The sequence below is a fragment of the Gymnoscopelus microlampas genome, assembly GCF_963454915.1.
Source record: "Gymnoscopelus microlampas genome assembly, chromosome: 5".
NCBI lineage: Eukaryota > Metazoa > Chordata > Actinopteri > Myctophiformes > Myctophidae > Gymnoscopelus > Gymnoscopelus microlampas.
Genome location: NC_139942.1, coordinates 54,073,271 through 54,093,050, shown reverse-complemented (window position 1 = coordinate 54,093,050; position 19,780 = coordinate 54,073,271). Strand labels below are relative to the sequence as shown.

The window sequence follows — 19,780 nt, the reverse complement described above, 5'->3', positions numbered from 1 at the left end:
AGAGCGGGATGAGGGTGGTACTGATGGTGCTGTTGTGGGTGGGACCGACATGGTGTCAGTGGAGTCGCTGCAGGTCAGTGTCCCATGTGAGACAGAGGTGTCCCTGTCCGTTGAGTCAGGAGACGTGGCCCTGTCTGGAGAGAAGCTCATTGCAGAGCAGAGGAACAATGTGGAGGTGACAGAGCTGTTTGACAGTGCTGTTACTGAGGAGATGGAGTCTATGTCAAAGGGGGACTTTCTGAGTGAAACCCTGCTTGTGCGTAAATGTTCTCCACTCGATGCCAACATGACAACAGACTGAACCATCTAACTTGTCCATTGAATCACCCGTTGCATCAATTGGATGTTTCCGACCTTAAAGGACTTCACTTGTGTGTGTGTGTGTGTGTGTGTGTGTGTGTGTGTGTGTGTGTGTGTGTGTGTGGTGCAGAGGGCTTACAATGATGATTAGCACTTTCCCCGTGACCACGGCTCTAATAATAATAGGCTGATTGCAAAGCACTGTTATAGACATTTTGATAACGTCTAATAAACAATGTTGTTGTCTATCATTGCATGCGCTCATTGCGCACATAACGCATGCGTCTGCTGACTGCTGGTGTTTGAGACACGCACGCACAGTCACACTTTCCTAGGCGAGTGGAGTAAAGTTTGCGGGGTGGGGGGCGGCTCTGTGTGTGCGTGCGTTATTGTGTTTGCCAGATGTGTCGCGTTTTGGTTTGTCTGACACGCTACTCTTTCTTTGCATTCTGTGGTTAGTTAGTCTCTATTTTGTCTACTTTGGCTATTTGATGCTTTCATGCCGATATGAAGCTTTGTATGCAGGGTTTTAGAGAGAGAGAGAGAGAACTCACGTCCGACTCTGTGTTTTTGACAGCTTGATTTTAAACGAGTAGCCTTGTAGGCCTAGTTAAAGTAGTTAATCAATCTTTCTTTCGTTTAGGGTGTTTTTGTAACCCCAAGAGGACACATACAGTATGGAACCAAATGGACCCTGACGTGAAATAGGGCGCTAAACAGGGCCTATAATAAACGTCAGAAACGACCAGTATTCATTTTATGTTCGTTGGTTGTGAATATAACAAATATGGTTTTGGGGGGGGGGGGGGGGGGGGGTCATGCATTTTCCTCCAGTTACTCAGGGGGGGCCACAGAAAAATATTTGGAGATCTGGGGGGGGCAAGGAAAAAAAAAAGAAATTACATCTAGACCACCCCTGGTAACTAAATAAAATAACGTCCAGTCCATTACAAGTAAAAGTCTGGAATTCTATTTTCAACAGCCTATAGGTATAAAAAAGGTATAAAAAAACACTTTAGTCCTATTTTATAGGACTAAAGTGGTTAATGTATGTGTTATAATGTAATAATCTATATCTGCAAAGTAACTAGTAACTAGTAACTAAAGTTTTCAAGTAATTGTGATGGAGTAAAAGTACAACATTTCCCTCTGAGATGTAGTGGAGTAGAAGTAAAAGTACTGAAACATGGCTCTTTAAAATAACCCAAAATAGAGCCTCCCTCAGAATCACACACGATTTACGGGCTGCTTCCATCTTAAAAGGGTGTAAGTGTGTTTGTCCCATTGTTTATTTAGAACCAAATATACTTTTGGTCCAAGGAGATGTTTAAACGTTTTCAGGTCCAATATAGCCTATACAGTATACACAGTACCATTGTTTTACAACTAAACCAGGAACAATTATAATAATAATGGATAAAATCCATTGTGACAGAATCCCATTTAGACATGTATTTGAATGGAGGAATACAAACATTTATTACAGGTATTTTGCGATACAGGGTAAAGGTAAGACAGTATAGTAATTGTCACAAATTCAAATTCTATGCAAAGGAAATATTATTTGCACATCCACTTTGTTCAGATGCAGGTGGGTTGGACAATTTAGAAAGGAAATAAAAATACAATAACATTTCCCATCTATAAAGTCCACACAGTCAGGTAACATTAGCCTGGGTGCCAGCCTGCTTCGCTACGTTCGGCGGATTTTTTTTTTTCTCTGCGCTTCTCAGTCTGGAATGCCTCCTATCTCCAGGAGGCGGGATACAGCAGCCAAGGTTCGAAACCTACCGTGGCTTCTGATTGGTCTGTGGTGCGGGGCGGGACAAAAAAAACGGTGTGATCGTTTTGATTCGTCATTCGTTTGAACAACATCCAATCAGCAACGACGTTGCCTAACGTAACATATGTAGTTCCAGTGTAGTTCTACAAGACGAGTCAATCGGGGCCATTCCAGACTGAGAAGCGCAGAGAGAAAAAAAAATCCGCCGAACGTAGCGAAGCAGGCTGGCACCCAGGCTAAGGTAACATGGAATCGGGGCTGAAGGACACTGGGGGCCCTGCTGGGTGTAGGACTGCTGGGGTCACTGCATCTGAAACAAACATCAAAGTTTTTATTTAACATTTTAAACCCTTTATACTTCTTTGACTGGGATCCCCCAGGGGTCTGAACTTGGCCTCCTCCTTTCTTTAAGCCTTTAAGAGCTATAAAGAGCTGATCTACAAGCTCATAACGCATCGGATTGTGACGTGTTGTGAGCTTGTACATGTAGATGTAGGTTACTATTTTTTACTAGGGTTTGTGCGACCTCTGTTTTGAGGGCAGTATAATGTTAATGTTTATCAGCAGTCTAAACTGAAGAAAGGTCTGATTGAAGTACACGCCGGCCTGTAGGAAAGTTGAAGAATCTAGCTCGTCTAGCTCGTGGTGGTATCCATTTATGACCAATGCTGTTAAGTAAGCTCTGAAACGTTCTTTACAGCCAACGACATGAAAGGCAAAGGAATCTCTGGGTTAGTTCAGATCCATCGGCGATACCCAGAGACAACTACCTCTATAGCTGGCCTTACAACCCAGATAATCACGTCCCACATATTCGTTCCCACTGATTCTCCTTCTCCCTCTGTGGCCAAGGGGCATATCGGTTTAATTCCTGCTTGGATACCATCACAGCAGGTCTTGGGTCAGGTCTAAACAACCAGTTGAGTATTTTGTCTTTTATATGGTCCTTCGACCGTATATTAGGGTAGAGCCGGTACGAACGGTGCGGAGGGACGGTTGCAAGTCGGACCTTTTTTCATGCTACACTTAAAATTCGTCACATCCGGCGACGTCACCCTCTTCGTCTTCGGTCGAAAACATCAGACACGATCTTTTTCCCAGTTCTGATCAAAATTGCCGGAGTTGAAGCCACTTTTGTGTATTTCCACACCGTAGTAAAAAATACCGTATTTGAGTGTTTTCCATTTGTACTGCTGTGTTTATTTGGTGCCGATTTTAAATGGATTTTGTCTGTTAGGCTAATCTGTGGGCTAACTCTCAGAGAAGGTTCCATTGAAAAATATTCATTAGCTTTTGTGCTAGCTAGCAAAACATCTGGGGACGGCAGGGAGGGCCGGACGGCGCATTAAGCCACTCGGTGCATTTACAGACAGGGAGGGGCGAACGGCGCATGTGTTGGCACAAAGTTGAGGAAACAGACAGAGGCGACATTAACATGATACATTTATTTGACTATCAGCATGGTCATTTGCTCGTAGGATTCTACTGAAGCATCAATGAGAGTTAGATGCCAGAAATGTAACTTATGTGCTTGTTATTGGACATTTCATCCGACCGCGCCGTCCGCCCCCCATGTATGCACCGTTAGCCCCGACTGGTGGCCGTGTGCGGAGAGTAGCGCAACGTCACTTTACTTACCGATTGCGTTGGACTCGTTTCACTAAAATTAAAACGGACTGCGGGTAATGGGAGAGGACAAGTGTCTCTTGTTCACAAAAAAGTATGGTTACATGAAATTAATTAATCTCTGTGCAGGGAGGGAAATAGAAAAGGGTGCGTCATTCGCCCCCGCCCTCCCCTACTTATACTTTTAAAGCGACCATTTTTTAACAATGATCGCGTGAATACAAACGAGACATATACTGTATCAGTCTTACCTTTGATGATTGGTTCTTCCTCCTATTGCACACTATTCATACACGTCCATCTTATTTATATCCCTGATGTACTGAAAACAATTCTCTTGTATGGTCACAGGCAGCTTGAGACGGGTATAAATTCATTTCTAAAAATGAAGTCGAATACAATTGGAGCTTATTGTCAAATAAAACAGGGCCTTATAAATGAAGGAAGGAAGGAAACACGCCTCATAAACAGTGGTGGAAGAAGTACTAAGTACTATGTAGAAACACTGTTTGTTTACAAGTAAAAGTTGGGTAATCAAAATTGACTTGAGTAAAAGTACAAACGTAATGGGCAATGGCATCAAAATATACTTAACGTAAACAGCCAAAGTTTAGATAGGGCTGAAGTATTTAATGCATGTTTTGTAATAATAATCAATATCTACAAAGTAACTAGTAACTAAAGTTTTCAAATAATTGTGGTGGAGTAAAAAGTACAATGTTTGCCTCTGAGATGTATTGGAGTAGAAAAGTATTGAAAATAGGAGTAATCCCTACCTAATAAATACATCATAGATTACTGACATAATAATAATAATAATAAAATAAATGATACAAAATAATACATTTTATTTTACATTTGAAACAAACCTCAAAGTGCTACAGCATGAAATAAAAACATTTGCATAAAACAACACATCTAAAATAAAAAGAGCCTAAACAAACATTTAAAAACTTGGGGGCAAAAAACCTAGAGGGTAAAACAGGAAAATCTAACGGAATGCTTTATTAAAAAGGAAAGTCTCTAGTCCTCTCTTGAAAACATCTATAGACTGAGGAGCACTTAGCTGGTCCAGGAGTGAGTTCCACAGTGGAGGGGCAGCTGAACAGAAGGCCTGGTCGAAGCCCATGGGGCGGAGCTTGGTGATGGGGGCTAGGAGGCGGTTATCCAGAGAGGAGGTTTGAGGCTTGAGCAGTTCATTGAGGTATAGGAGTTTTTCTTTGTTGCTTTTGACGCATTCCTGAGCCAATAATTTGATGACCGGGTGTATTTCCGGTAGGAGACTCAAAGAGACTCCTTTGAGTCTCCTACCGGATACATTAGCATCTTTCCGCCGGTCATCAAATCATTGGCTTAGGAATGTGACAAAACTAAAAAATCTCCATGAATTCAATGCTTCATGGGGTGTGTAATTGATAGAATATAAGATTTTGTTTTTGGGTGAACTACTCCTTTAACAGAGATCTTGTATTCTGTCCGGGAGGAGATGGGAAGCCAGAGCAGTGAATGGAGTATGGGTGTGATGATGTGCCCGTATTTACACACTGTCATCACGATCCTAACGTCACATGAATGCCGTCACAGGCTGAACCACATGAAGTCTGAGATCCACACTGGAGCCACAGCGTTCCTATGTGGTTCCTGATAGCCACATGATTAGATTTGTATTACATTATCACACAAGCCTAGTCGGTCACCTCTGTGTCTGTGGGCAGATGTTTGACAAGAGAACATGGATCATATTTTTGATAATGGGGGGCTGTGGATGCAGATGATGAGGCAGGTCGTGTGCCAGCGTCATCTCCCAGGCGTCCACCAGAACAACACTCAGGCCCTTGAACATGGCCCTGAGCACCCTGTTCTGCTGCCACGAGTACCAGTCACTGTTGGTCAGGGTCTCGTAGAGGTCCAGAGCTTTGAGGTTCGGCGTGCGGACGACCACGAGGGTCCCGGGAGCCCTGTCCAGGAGGCGCACCACGGACCTGCGGATACCCCGCAGCCGGTGGATGTAGACCTCGACGGGGAACGTGCCGAAGTGGGCCCAGACGCTGAGGACCACCACGGTGTCGGGACCCCCGGCCAGGCCGTCCAGCTCGTTGGCCACGTAGCGCAGCTCGCTGGTGGGAACGGTGGCGAAGCGTATCGGGGGTGCGTGGCAGCGGTACTTCACCAGGATGTTATGGCCGGTGTCCACCGCCATGAGCGGTCCGACTTGCTTTAAGCTGTGCAGGTCCATCTCCTTGAGGTCTGGAACAGAGAGATCTACACGTTTCCACACAGTTGGGGGGAGAGCTGGAGGCTCTTATCCAGAGAGACAGACTAATACAGAGCAAAATCAGAGTAGGCGTCATGAATCCTACAACAAGTGTGTGTGAGTGAGTGCTGCTAAAACAAGCATGTGTGTAGGCTAGCAGGTAGACACATGGCTTATGATCTACTGTAAGTAACATAATGTGAATATCTAAACAGATGAGGTGCTGACGAAATTAAATTAGGAGTGCTAGGGTGGTGATTGGTCCCCAGCCCACCAGGGGTCCTTGACTGGATGGTCCCCAGACAAATAAGGAGTAGTTTAATGTCACTTAAGTTCACTTGAAATCATTACACTACAAAATATGTATGAAATTAGTCATTTTTAAATATGTTCAAATACAACCACTATGAATCTGTTTTTCAATTAGGACAGAATTGTTTAAAAAAAAAAAAAATAGAGTCTAGAGTCTATGACTTATTGCATAATTGACATGAAACCATGTGCTAGTGGATTTTCAGACTGTGGGCAGTTGATGGAGTAATACTGTGCAGCAGTCCTAACTAGTTGCTGGTCAAGAAAAGTAAATTGAAGTAATTTCTCCATCTCTACAGTATATGCTTGTGTTTTCTGTGGAGCAGGTTAGAACCATTCTTTTGACAGAAAGATAGTTTTGATGGAGCTATGGAGCTGAAGGAGCTAAATTCAAGAGGTACGGGGTATGGACCAGGGGGTGCCAAAAACGGATCTGTAACACCCTGAGATAAATGAACACCCTCAATGTAGAATGGGGGGTCCCAGAGTTAAAACATTGAATCAAAAGGACGTCCGTGGCCTATAATGCTTATCAAACTGGGGGTCCTTGAAATTAAAATCTTTCAGAATCACTGGCCTACAGTACAGTACATGTTACCTGGTAAAGTTGCAGTGAGGTACTCGAACCACTGTCTAGCGGTGGAGTCTCCATACATGTGTACGGCCTTGTTCCTCAGGCACTGTGTGATGGCAGAGGCATCGCTGAACTGATGCACTGTGGTGCCACCGAGGGCTCGCCACACTCCCTGGTAGTAATATCCAGAGGGGGGTCCAGAGGGGGGTCCAGAGGGGGGTCCAGAGGGGGGTCCAGAGGGGGGTCCAGGGGGCGTCACGCTGCAGTTCTTCACCTCTGGGTCGTTTATGTGAACAACAAGTAAAACATTCATTTAGAAAACATCACACGGTGGAAGTCAGGATCCACATGGGAACAGCGTGGCTGTTGTTGTATTTTAAAACACTTTTAATTGTAAACGTCTACTCTGGCTTTTGTGCACCCCACACAGTTTTTAAGTAGTTTGATTCAATATGTAGACATTTGATATTCAGCATGCATGCTACCCTTCTACATAAGTCCGTTGAACTTCAATTGTAACCGTGTTAGACTCACGTAAAACACACGTCCCTGGTTCTGGTGGCTGATATTGTCCTTCTAATGTGTCGTTTTTTGTTTTTGCAAATGAGAAAAATAAAGAGACTAATTAATTGATAAAACAGCCCCTCACGCATTAGAAGGACAATATCAGCCACTAGAACCAGGTACGTGTTTTCAGCTTTGACATGGTTAAAATGGAGTGTAAAGTTCAATGGAATTATAAAGGATGGGGGCGTGTCTGATCAAATAAATATCAATTATCTAAATATTGAACTTAAAAACTATCCAGAGTGCAGGATATTAAAATGACCCAGGACGTTTTTTTGTGAAATACCCCTTTAATAGCTAGTTTCATCATTCACCTTTTTCCTTAGGCAACACTCTGACACTGTCAGACACTGAAGCTTTAACTGGGACTTTCATGTTGATCAGACTGTGGAGAAATAGACACAAGATTTATTTAGTATTGAGCAAAACAAAAAGAAGAAAAAAAATGACCAAGAAAACAAGAGATCAGTTTCCCCCCTTGCTTACTTTTGAAAGAGTGTCTGTTCATCAGATCTGATGTTTTGGTTGAAGCCTCCCTTGACGTGGGTGATGCGTTTTTCACAGTTCAGCTGTTTAGGCTTGTAGCAGTACCAGGGCTCTCCCGTGTGGAGGTCTGTATGATTGCAAAGTGGCTGCTGTTGGCTTGCTGGCAGACAAACATTACAAACTGTGGTTTCAGAGACAGAGCCTGAGCGGTACTCGCTCTGGAAGAATATCCTGTCTGGCTGCTCCCTGGTGAGTCTGCGCAGCACGGTGACGGCTTCACTGGGATGAACCAGTGTCACCTCCACCTGCGCACGGCCCTCCCAGAGCAAGGGCAACACGGCAGAGTAGGAGCCGTTCAGGTGGTCCACCACCTGCCCCGCCACGCCCGCTCCGAGGGTCGGCTCGTGCAGCCGAGCGAGCAAGACGTCTCCCCCGTAGCGTTTGGGCCGTCCCTGGAAGTCGTGCATTTGGATGAGAGCCTGCAGATGCCCCCCTACGTGCCGCTCTCTACCTCCCTCTGCTGGGAGGATAGTGAAGTGGCTGTGTGCGGGGTCACTGGTCTGATTGAAGTTGAAGTTCACGCCTGTAGGAAAGTGTGGATGTTCAGGCCAGTCTATGGAGTCTAGGAGGGAGTGTTCCTCCAGAGCATCCTCAGGAGACAGCTTCTGTCCCTGGCAGCTCCAGAGGCTGAGATTGTGGTGTTGAGGAGGTGAACCTTCAAGGAGGATGGTGTTCAAATTGATTTTAAGTGTGATCTGTTGGGTAATCTGAGGGTTTGAGGAGAGGAGATTAACAAATATTAGCAAGAGCGACAATAGAAATATCAGTTTAAATTCTGAAGTTAAAGGGGGAAGGGAAGGAATGCATTGAGTTATACAGGCCTTTTCTGATTGTTGGTGTTTAGAAATGAAATGCCATGAAATAATTTCACTCAACATCGAGTTCTCACCTGAAGAATGTTGTTGTCACGCAGCAGAAAGATCAGAGCCGACAGAGCCAGGAGCAGGAATATGACTGCAAACGTTTTACAACGATGCATCTTCACCTCAAATTCACAGTCCCTGTTATAGCGTAACCAAAAAGGTGGAAAATGAGAATTAAGGAAAAAGTTGAACAGCAAAAGAAATTGTCAGTCAGCTCTGTGCTGTTTTGGAGAAGTAAAAACTCCTGACTAGACACATGACTTCAACATGCGTGATAAATAAGGATCCATCCATCGAACCTCAGAATGGTGAAGTAGAACAGGGTGTGTTCTTCACAGCTTTCATGACATCTGACAATTCAGCACTAATTTCTTTAGCAACGTTACGAGTGACTCCCTAGTAGTCCCTGTGTAGCATGCATTTTATTTAACCTGTGACCTGTGTAGCATGCAGTTTAACCCGTGACCTGTGTAGCATGCAGTTTAACCTGTAACCTGTGTAGCATGCAGTTTAACCTGTAACCTGTGTAGCATGCAGTTTAACCTGTGACCTGTGTAGCATGCAGTTTAACATGTAACCTGTGTAGCATGCAGTTTAACATGTAACCTGTGTAGCATGCACTCATGGTTATGTCTACACACTTCAATTATAGTAGGTTTCAACAACAACGTTAACAAGTTACAACCAAATATATATTCTGAATATAAATAAATATATAGATAGGAGTTCATCATACCTGAAGCTGCTATGCAGATGAGGAGCCCCACTATACCTAAAAAGCAGACATTCTCAACGGCAAGCTGCTCTGTATGGAAGACTGTATGTAGAAAGGAAGTACTATGTGTTTCTATTCTCATTGTTTCTCAAGTGCATGAATTTATAGCCACATGCTCTGTCCCGTTTAAACCGCAACTTCCGGTGAACTAGTTTTTGCAAAAGATGCTTGTCATGCTCCTATCTATGCTGTTGAAGAATACGCTGTACCACTTTATATAATGCATTATAATCACTATATATATATATATATATACATATACATATACACACACACACACACATACACACACACACACACACACACACACACACACACACACACACACACACACACACACACACACACACACAGAGCGCGGCCTGCTTCCTGATCTGAAGGCATGCCCACTTGTAGGCCAGTGCGTACGCGATATGACGAACCCCCCCCGACAGATTCAAACGCAGAGCAGAATCTGTTCTTGAGAGATCAGGCCTGGACAGACAGCTGGCTGCTGCCACCCTGGTACAGCCTCCACGGTAAATACTCCCCTACTATGGCCCTTATAACAATCCTTAAACCAATAGGTCCTACTTATGGTTGTAAGGGATTTTGATAGACCTTAATGGCATCAGTTTTTGGGACTGGAAAAGATAAATCACAGGTGTAAATATGTAATAAAACAAAAAGTGCGTATTTAGTGTAATTAACAACCTTGTTTGAGGCTCCTACGTGACAAAAAAAACATCACTCAATGTTGTTTGGAAGCAGGCGACTTCCTGTAGCCTACCTTACACAAATAAAAGCCTGAAATTAGACTGGAAAGACACGACCGGTGTTTTTAATGCCTCCAAGTACAGATAAAGGGTCAGATTGGATTCGACACGTTCGGATTGCGAACGTGTCGTGAGCTTGTACATGTTAGATGTAGGTTACTATTTAGCTAGATATGTTAGAAGACCAGCATCTTGTTTTTGCTGACCAGTTGTCAAGAGATGCTTCACAGTCACCAGAATTTCACAAAAGATTAAAAAAAACAAGAGTAGGCCTTTTAGTTAAATTAATGACTTAGTGAACTTAACAGATTTTATATTTATTGCCATTACAATGGTACAATAGTCAGATTTATGTTAGTTGTATAAAGATGTGAACAATGATCGTGTGAATACAAATAAGACAAGACATATACTGTATCAGTCTTACCTTTGATGATTTGTTCTTCCCCATATTGCACACTATTCATACACGTCCATCTTATTTATATCCCTGATGTACTGAAAACAGTTCTCTTGTACAGTCACAGGCAGCTTGAGAGGGTTATAATTTCAGCCACAAATACATAACTAGTGGCTTTATGTCTGAGAGGAAAGGCTCACTCAACAAGTACAGTGCAAGTACAAACGTGTGGCAATAATGCTCACCTGGGACCATAGTCTGAATCCACCCTAAATGTCTCTATAGAGATCAGTTGTCCTGGAGTTGGTTCTTTGTCTGGAGCATAGAAGATTTCCTTGTTCACTGTTCATTGGTGGAGTGATGAGTGAAATGTGTGTCTGTGAGCATGTTTGATATCCCCTAGTTTTTGGTTCCAAAAATTAAGTTGAATAGAATGGGAGCTTATTGATTGAGTACTTTATTTAGAAGTTTGCAGAAAAAAAGCACATGAAAGTACAGTTCAAATACAAGGTCAACTAAATAGGATTAAAAAAAAAACAAGAAAGCCAATGGGAGCTTTTTGCCACACAGGGCATTATAAATGAATAAAACACAATGTTGCTTCTCTACGAATGGCGAGAGAAGGAAACAGGCCCCATAAACAGTGGTGGAAAAAGTATCAATACTGCAATGTAGAAAAACTCTGTTACAAGTAAAAGTCCGGTAATCCAGATTAACTTGAGTAAAAGTACAAAAGTATTAGCATCAAAATATATTTAAAGTACCAAAAGTAAAAGTACTCATTATGCAGAATGTCCGGTTTCACAAGTTTTCTAATTATTGTGGAGTAAAAAGTGCAATATTTGCCTCTGAGATGTAGTAAAGTAGAAGTAAAAGTATTGAAAATAGGCAAAGTCAAAAATACCTCAAAATTGTACTTAAGGACGGTACTTGAGTAAATGTACTTAGTTACTAGTTACACCACTGCTGATATGTTTGTTTGGTCAAATGGACAAATTATTTGGATTTGATGTGCAGTCATTTTAAATGTGTAGGCCTACTGGCTGATTGATGTGACTTTGGATGTGTGATAAAGTGGCTTTTGTATAACCTCTGCTCTTGGAGTCATTCCTACCTAATAGATACATCATAGATGACTGACAAGCCTTCTATGTAAAAATATATATTAAAATATAAAAATAATATATATATACTATATAAAAATCTTATTATGTAAAAATAATAATAATAGATTTTATTTATATGCACTTTACATTTGAAACAACCCTCAAAGTGGTATACAGCACAGAATAACAACATTTGCATATAAAAACAACACATCTAAAAAACATTAAAAAAAACATGAGGGCAAAAGACCCTAAGCCTGGATGGTTGGTGGAGAAGAAACTTCAGGTCCAGGATCCTCCTGTCCATTAACAGGTCCTGGATTCCCCATTGCTGGAAGCTAGAGCAAAAACACATCCTTTGACTTTCTTTCATAAATTTTACCGTCACTCAACTCCCCCCCCCCCCCCCCCCCCCCCCCCCTTTTATATACAGTGTATTAATCTGTGTACTGTAACTAACTTTTCTTCAACTTTAAAGGGATAGTTCACCCCCCAAATTACTTTTTTTTCTATCGATTAGTCACCCCATGGAGACTTGAATTCATGGATATATATATATATTTTGTCTCATTCCTAAGCCAATAATGTGGTGACCGGCAGCGCTTCCGGTAGGAGACACAAAGAGTCTCCTATGTCTCCTACCGGAACCGCTGGTCATCAAATTATTGTCTTAGGAATGCAACAAAAACTAATAAATATCCATGAATTCAAGTCTCCATGGGGTGACTGATAGAAAAAAAGTCATTTTGGGAGTGAACTATCCCTTTAACTTTAAACAAAAACAGTATTTTAAATGCTTTGAAAGGGTTTTTCCCAGTGCAACTGGCGAAGCTCAGGCAGTGATGATGAAAAGTGAATTAAAAGAGTCTTACCTGAAAAGAACCATTATATTGTATTTGACAAGTCAGTTCTTGCATTCCCTAAAACAAAAGAAAACAGAACAAGAAAATTGGTGCCAGTCAATTATGACTACGCTTTTGTCACCAGGAAATATGGATAAAATTCAACATCCGGCACTCATCATGGAATGTTTGGGGAAGGTTTACAGGGAACATGCCACCATGTTGGAGGAGTGTCATAGGTGGTAACATTACAACCTTTATTTTGTCTTCTTTTCTTTTCAAAATCTTTTTTTAAATCTTCTTTTCAAAATAAGAACAGCCACCAGGAAGGTGGAGTTGTAAGGCACAATCTCAGAAAAGAAAAGAAAAAATGAAAAATAAGCAGCTAGAGCAGATAAATAAAGACAAATTTCATTTCATCGACACATTTGCTGACCTGGCCTGGAATGGTACCTGGGTCAACCAGGGCCTCTGGCTCTCTAGGCGGGCTCACTAACCACTCAGCTATGGCCGCTCTGTGAGTTATGAGTCTGGTGTTACACTCAAAGCAAAAGTATGCCACACTATAGTTTGTGTGTTGTGATACAGTAGAATATCATAAGCTGACCCCAGGTCTTATAGTTTTTTTTTCTCAGAGCCGGTAATTGAGAACCGCCACATTTCCACTTTAAGACAGGACATTATATCACATAGCCACTGACTGAGCACGGGCGGGGGGGCAGCATCCTTCCACTTGAGCAGAACAACATGTCTGGCAAAGTCAAACTCCCCTTTAGGGGCTCTATTTTGTCTTCTTGATAACCACTGCAAAACACTCCAAACATTCTGTGACAATTAAGTCTCTGTTTGTTTCAGTCAAGTCACTAAGTAATTAAAACACTGTTCTCATCTTAATACAGCGATTTGTTAAAAAATTGCCTAGAGACCTGTCCAAATGGGAAATGCTTTTGGCAGGACCTATCCAGGCAAAAAGATTCCTGTATCAGTTAGATTTTAAGTGTAATTTGTATGACTTATTATTCACAGAATATTCAAAACGTTGAGATTCAGGCAACACTGGATACACCTGTATACATTACAATTATATTCCAATAATTACATTCCCATAGTTCCCAATTTGTCTCAGAAAGGAAGAAGTTCCTGTTGAATAAAGACATACATTCACCATGATGACTTATAGAATATATAGGTTTTGGAGACTTTTAATGATCGTATATTTTAATGTTGACACAGTCTTTTTTATTTGTAGTCTACTAATATCAGGACTACTATTCCATTGATGTTTAGTGACAGTTTCAACTCATTAGCACAGGAGTTTGTATTAAGGCTAATCAAAGTGATGTTCTCTCAACCCTTCATGTTATAGCATTCACTTGCTACAGCATTGGTTGAAAAAGTACCCTCATGTTTTACTTTAGTAAAAGTATCAATACTGCAATGTAGAATACTCAAAATGTATATAGGGCTGAAGTGGTTAATGTATATTTTGTGATAATAATCAAAATATACAAAGTAACTAGAAACTGAAGTATAAGTATAATATTTGCCTCTGAGATGTAGTGGAGTAGAAGTAAAAGTACTGAAAATTGGAAATGCTCCAGTAAAGTAAAAGTACCTCAAAATTGTACTTAATTACATGTACTTAGTTACTTTACAACACTGTGCTACAGTATACCTGTTCATCATGCCTTGAAGAAGGTCTCTAACTGAAAGCTTGCATATTAAATGTTTTTTGCACAGTGTGTGTGTATGAAATGGATGCTCTTTTCATTCAGTGGTGAAATGGTGAAAGTCCTGTAATGCTGGAACTTACTTTTGTTATAAATGCAGACAAAGATGAGAGCAGCTCCACATATGACAACCAGTGCAGCCGCAATAATGTATGACAGTATTGACCTATGACCTGTGAACACACAGAAGAGACTGATATGACACAATGTTTTTGATTCTTGATTTGACACATTTTCTGACATAATAAATGAGTAAAATGACGTGTGTGTGTGTGTGTGTGTGTGTGTGTGTGTGTGTGTGTGTGTGTGTGTGTGTGTGTGTGTGTGCACACGCGTGTGCGTGCACGTGTGTGCGTGCGAGACTGCATGTCTCATTGTTGTCTTTACTCTGAAGGCGAGGTTGCAGGTTTTACCATCTAAACTTAACCTCTCCATCTGGTTCCAGGCAATCATGCTCCTCAATATATACATCATGTCACAACACATAGCTGAAACCATGTCCCACATCTTAAATGGGTGCCATGTATACAGGGGAGTAGGCATGACAGAATAGTGGATTTCATATCAAAAGATATCTCTTCTATTTTCAGGTCCTCCATCATGCTGTATAAGCATTTTACTGTGAAGCCGAGCATGTTTAGCCTGTGTAACGATGACTCAGTGTTCTCTAACATTTCAGCGAATGTCATTGTTGTTAACGAAAACCATAGGTTCATTCTCGAGGTCGGCTGTACAGCTTAGAGGAAGCCTTTCTAACCACAAGTGCTAAAATATCACCATCTCACAGTAAGCCACATTTGAAGTCGATTGGTCGTACGTGAAGGACAGTACAGTAAACACTAACGAGTTTTTGCATTTCAAGAATCACTTTATTTGTCAATTTCCCTTTGTACTTACATACATAAAGAATATGACAATACAGTAAGCAACAGGCTCCTGACCTATGTGGGCCACAAGACCCCAGAATTGCGGAGCACTGCTGATTTTTAAACAAGACACACCCAAACCTTTTAGCTCAAGACCCAAAAGAGAAATTAGACGTTTGCCCGGGACCCAAACTAGTGAAAATAGCAGATCTGCAAGCTCGCAATGCGTCACTTTGCGCTGTGTTGCAAGCTTGTGGATCTGCTATTTTCTCTACTTCTTAAACGCCTTTTTATTTATTTATGGAAATTATTCTTTTTTTAAATTGTATTTGTGAAATACTTTTGAAATATTTTGGAATTATTTTTAATTGATGAAAAGTTGTGACTTTATAACTTTTAAAAGATCTTTTGAAATAATTTATTTTCTTTATGTAGGAAAAAAAGGTGATATTTACTCGCGACCCATACAAATTGGTCCGCGACCCAAACATGGGTCCCGAACCACTGTTTGGGAAACAGTGCCCTACTGCACTTCTCCTACAACACGGTAATCCTCCTGAAATGGGCAGTTCACCTATTTGCTGCATGTCACACACCAAGCTGCCAGCCTGCCAGTGTATGAAAATATGTGTGTGGAGCTATAGAGCGTCGCAGTTCCCGCCCACTTGCAGTTGCCGGAAGTAAATACTCAATGCATTTTTCCCATTGACTCTTCCGAAAATATTTATATAAATTAATTTAAGCCTAGAATCAAGCTATCCAGGATCCTGGTGAATCATGACCATAAAACGTTTGATTCTGTGAAAAAACTTTTTTGAAAACGGCAAAACAAAGGGTATTTATTAAACATAGTATATCATATCATTAAATATAAAATTTAAAAAATCACAGAAAAAAAGGTTTTATGGTCATGATTCACCAGAATCCTGGATGGTTTGATTCTAGGCTTAAATTCATTGATATAAATATTTTTGGAAAAGTCAATGGGAAAAATGCATTGAGTATTTACTTCCGGCACCCGGATTCTGCGCAACTGCGATGCTCTATAGAACCATATTCTGTGGACAATTACCCACAGAGTATGGTGAAGCATCGAATGTACATCTGTGTGTAGAAATGGACCCATATTCTGTGGTCAAAAAGCCACATAGTATGATGAAGCATAGAAACATATATATTATATACCAGCGTTTGAAACTGTGTTATTTTGTTTTGTTTTGAAACTTTTGTTACTTTTCAAATAGTGTAGGCACAAGTCTTTTGCCTTTTCAATTTTGTTAAACCAATGTTTGCTTAGATTTATTTTACATTTTTGTCAATATGTCCGATGTTTTCAGCTTAGTTAATCCAATGTTTGAAACTGTTTTACTACATTTAAAAACGTAGTTACTTTTCAAAAAGGGTAAGCAAAATAAACCTTAGCTTCAGTCTACACCTTTTCGGTGCCACGAGCATTAGTGGACTTAACTGTATGTATGTATATCTGCTCTTTAAAATGGCTGGAATAAAATGTACTATTACTGCCTCAGAATACGGCCCGTACTCTTGTTCAGCTTTTGAACTTACATTCAAAATGTATAAACAAATGAAAAGTGAAACATGTTTCACCTGAATCCAGTTGACACATCAGAGGTGTAATCTGCTTGGTGTCGATACTCCTGTTGACCTGGTTGCTATGGTTACAGAAGACGACTGACCCCTCCTCAGACAGGTAGACAGAGAGGTGACCGGTAGAGGTGGTGACCTCTGAACTCTCCCCTCCTCCATGCTGAGAGCAGTGATGGTTGTTGTCACATGTAAAGGTGTTTGTGACAGAGTAGTCCTGGCTGCTGCAGGTCACTGTCAGGTTACAGGAATCAGAGCTGGACCACACTGAGACCACGGCCAGATGTACTGGAGACACTGCATCTGAAAAAATAAGTTTAAATTTAATAAAACAATGAGCCTCATGCAGCGACCGTTCTTAAGAGGAAATTTCTTCTTAAACCCACTTAAGAAGTTTTTAAGAAGATTTTGGTATACTCCAATATTTTCTTAGCTGTGATCTGTTCTTAGGTAAGAACAGAATCTACACACACTGAAGAGCACTCTTAGGGTGGCCTTTGAGTTCTTAAGTGTGATAAGTTTGTGCAAAAATAATTTATTCTCAAAGTTTCTTCAATTCTACAGTTGTATAATATAGGATTTAAATTACAATAATATATTTATCATATATTTAGAGCAGTGGTTCTCAAAGTGTGGTCTGGGGACCACCATGCGTCCTTGAGGGAGTTCCAAAGGGTCCACAGCAAACGAGGAACAGTTTAACCACTTTAACCCTATTTTATACTTTGTTTGAAAATAGACGATCTGCAAGCTCACAACACGTCCCATTACTGGCCATTTTGAGCTTGTAGATCGTCTATTTTCGAAACATTTTTATAAATCTTGAACATTTTTCCCTGGCAGAAAATATTTTCAGATGGGGGTCTGCAGCCAAATGCATGTCAATTTGGGGTCCTTGACATGAAAATGTTTGAGAACCACTGCTTTAGAGTTTTCAACAGGCCTGAAATTACAATCTAACCCAAACGGACCCGGTTGAGTTGAAGCCCAAGCCCCATACCCACCCCATAACCGCCCCCCCCCCACCCTCATTTCCCCCCCATGCAGATCTACAAGCTTGTAGCGCGGCACTCGGTGCAACGCTATGAGCTTGTATATCTGCTATCGTTTTTAATAGCCAAAGAAATCTAAAAATGACACAGATGCGTTCCCGGTCTTAATAAGGAACATTAGAAATATGAACCTACCTTGAACGATCACATTGTACTGTGAAACAGTGATATCTTCGTGTTTAGACACTATTGCTTGGTAAAGTCCACTGTCTTGTTGCTGCAGATTCTTCAATAGCAAAGAATAATTTTCCAAAGAAAAATCAACTCTTCCTCCTTGGTAGTTTGGATGTATAAGAGTTTTTTCAACACTGAAAGTGTATCTTACAATGTTCTTGGCGTTGAATTTCCACTTAAGTTCTTCAGGGTCTTGTTGTATCAGCTCAGGTCTCTGGATGAGTAGATGTACATCCTGTCCCTTCAGAACGTGCTCTTGTTTCACATCACTGGACACCACTGGAAATTAATCATTACACGTTGTTATTTTTTATATGTAAATGAATTGAATACATAGGACCCCAATGGAAACAAGACCGCAAGGACTTTTTCAGTGTTATCCTTTTAGACCCAAGTGTTTGACTGTACTCGTGCTGTTTGGCATTTTTGGCTAATAAAATATTCAACCAATCAATCAACACAACATAATAGTAACGATATAATAAACAATGTACAAGACATAAATAAACAAATTGCCAATATCCCAAGTCCCAACTATTAGAATTTCATCTGAGGAAAAATAAATAAGTTAAAGCCATGTTTCAATTAGGCTTCATGGTTATGTCTACTTCAACTAATGTAGGTTTCAACAACGTTAACAACCAAATAAATATATAGATAGCAGTGGTGTAAAGTAACTAAGTACATTTACTCAAGTACTGTACTTAAGTACAATTGTGAGGTATTTGTACTTATATTTGTACTTTACTTGAGTATTTCCAATTTCCAATACTATTACTTCTACTCCACTCTATCTCAGAGGCAAATATTGTACTTTTTTTCTCCACTACAATTATTTGAAAACTTTAGTTACTTTGTAGATTTGGATTATTATTACAAAACCACTTCAACCCTACATACATTTCGGCCATTTGAAAATAGCCGATGTACAAGCTCCCAATGCCTCGCATAAGATGTTTATACATTTGAAAACTTGAAATGGGACATGAGTACTGGTACTTTTGGTACTTTAAGTACATTTTGAGGCCAATACTTGTGTACTTTTACTCAAGTACATTTTTAATTCAAGACTTTTATTTGTAACAGAGTATTTTTTAGTAAGAGTACTAAATGAGAGTACTTTTGCCACCGCTGGCTTATACACTTCAACTATAGTACGTTTCAACAACAACGTTAACAACCAAATATATATTCTGAATATAAATATATAGATAGGTAGGAGTTCATCATACCTGAAGCTGCTATGCAGATGAGGAGTCCCACTACCTTAAAAGCAGACATTCTCAACGCCATGCAAGCTGCTCTGTGTAGGAGACTGCATGTAGAAAGGAAGTACTGTGCACTTTCTCTGCTCATAAGTGCATGAATTGGTAGCCCACAGCGCTTTGTCCTGTTTGAACCACAACTTCTGGTTGTTGCAAATTGCCTTTGTACTTGAAGTAGTTTTTGCAAAAGCAGTGGCGGAAAAAGTACTCAAATGTTGTACTTAAGTAAAAGTATAAATGCTGCAATGTAGAAATATTACAAGTAAAAGTCCAGAATAAAAAAAAATATTTGAGTAAAAGTACAAAAGTATTGGCATCAAAATGTACTTAAAGTACCAAAAGTAAAAGTTCTCATTATGCATAATGTCCCATTTCACAAGTTTCA

The 19,780-nt window shown here is 40.6% G+C and overlaps 2 protein-coding genes across 2 annotated transcripts in view; both read right to left on the bottom strand.

Annotated features, from left to right (window-relative positions):
* Positions 1 to 5,363: 5,363 nt before the first annotated feature.
* LOC311046358 (NXPE family member 3-like) lies at positions 5,364 to 9,635 on the bottom strand. Its single transcript, XM_084058611.1, has 6 exons — positions 9,562 to 9,635; positions 8,852 to 8,963; positions 7,903 to 8,669; positions 7,731 to 7,801; positions 6,874 to 7,125; positions 5,364 to 5,956 (listed from the first exon to the last, which is right to left on the bottom strand). Exons 2-6 carry the CDS (start codon positions 8,939 to 8,941, stop codon positions 5,403 to 5,405), a joined length of 1,734 nt encoding a protein of 577 aa, XP_083914737.1. The 5' UTR covers positions 8,942 to 8,963; positions 9,562 to 9,635; the 3' UTR covers positions 5,364 to 5,402.
* A 3,098-nt stretch (positions 9,636 to 12,733) lies between these two features.
* The window catches only part of LOC311046364 (uncharacterized protein), a 48,342-nt gene continuing 41,295 nt past the window's right edge, over positions 12,734 to 19,780 (bottom strand). Inside the window, exons 2-5 of the mRNA XM_084058621.1 lie at positions 18,092 to 18,409; positions 16,908 to 17,207; positions 14,517 to 14,606; positions 12,734 to 12,781 (exon numbers count right to left, since the gene is read on the bottom strand). Of these exons, the coding sequence (XP_083914747.1) occupies positions 12,747 to 12,781; positions 14,517 to 14,606; positions 16,908 to 17,207; positions 18,092 to 18,409 (743 nt within the window). The 3' untranslated portion in view covers positions 12,734 to 12,746. The remainder of the gene's footprint in view (positions 12,782 to 14,516; positions 14,607 to 16,907; positions 17,208 to 18,091; positions 18,410 to 19,780) is intronic.

Excerpts from the sequence above, each read along its gene's own strand:
- LOC311046358 (XM_084058611.1), bottom strand. The coding sequence starts at position 8,941 with ATGCATCGTTGTAAAACGTTTGCAGTCATATTCCTGCTCCTGGCTCTG. Across the intron at positions 7,802-7,902 it reads GAACAGACACTCTTTCAAAA|TCTGATCAACATGAAAGTCC; the intron begins GTAAGCAAGGGG and ends ATTTCTCCACAG. Across the intron at positions 7,126-7,730 it reads AGTGTTGCCTAAGGAAAAAG|AGGTGAAGAACTGCAGCGTG; the intron begins GTGAATGATGAA and ends TAAACGACCCAG.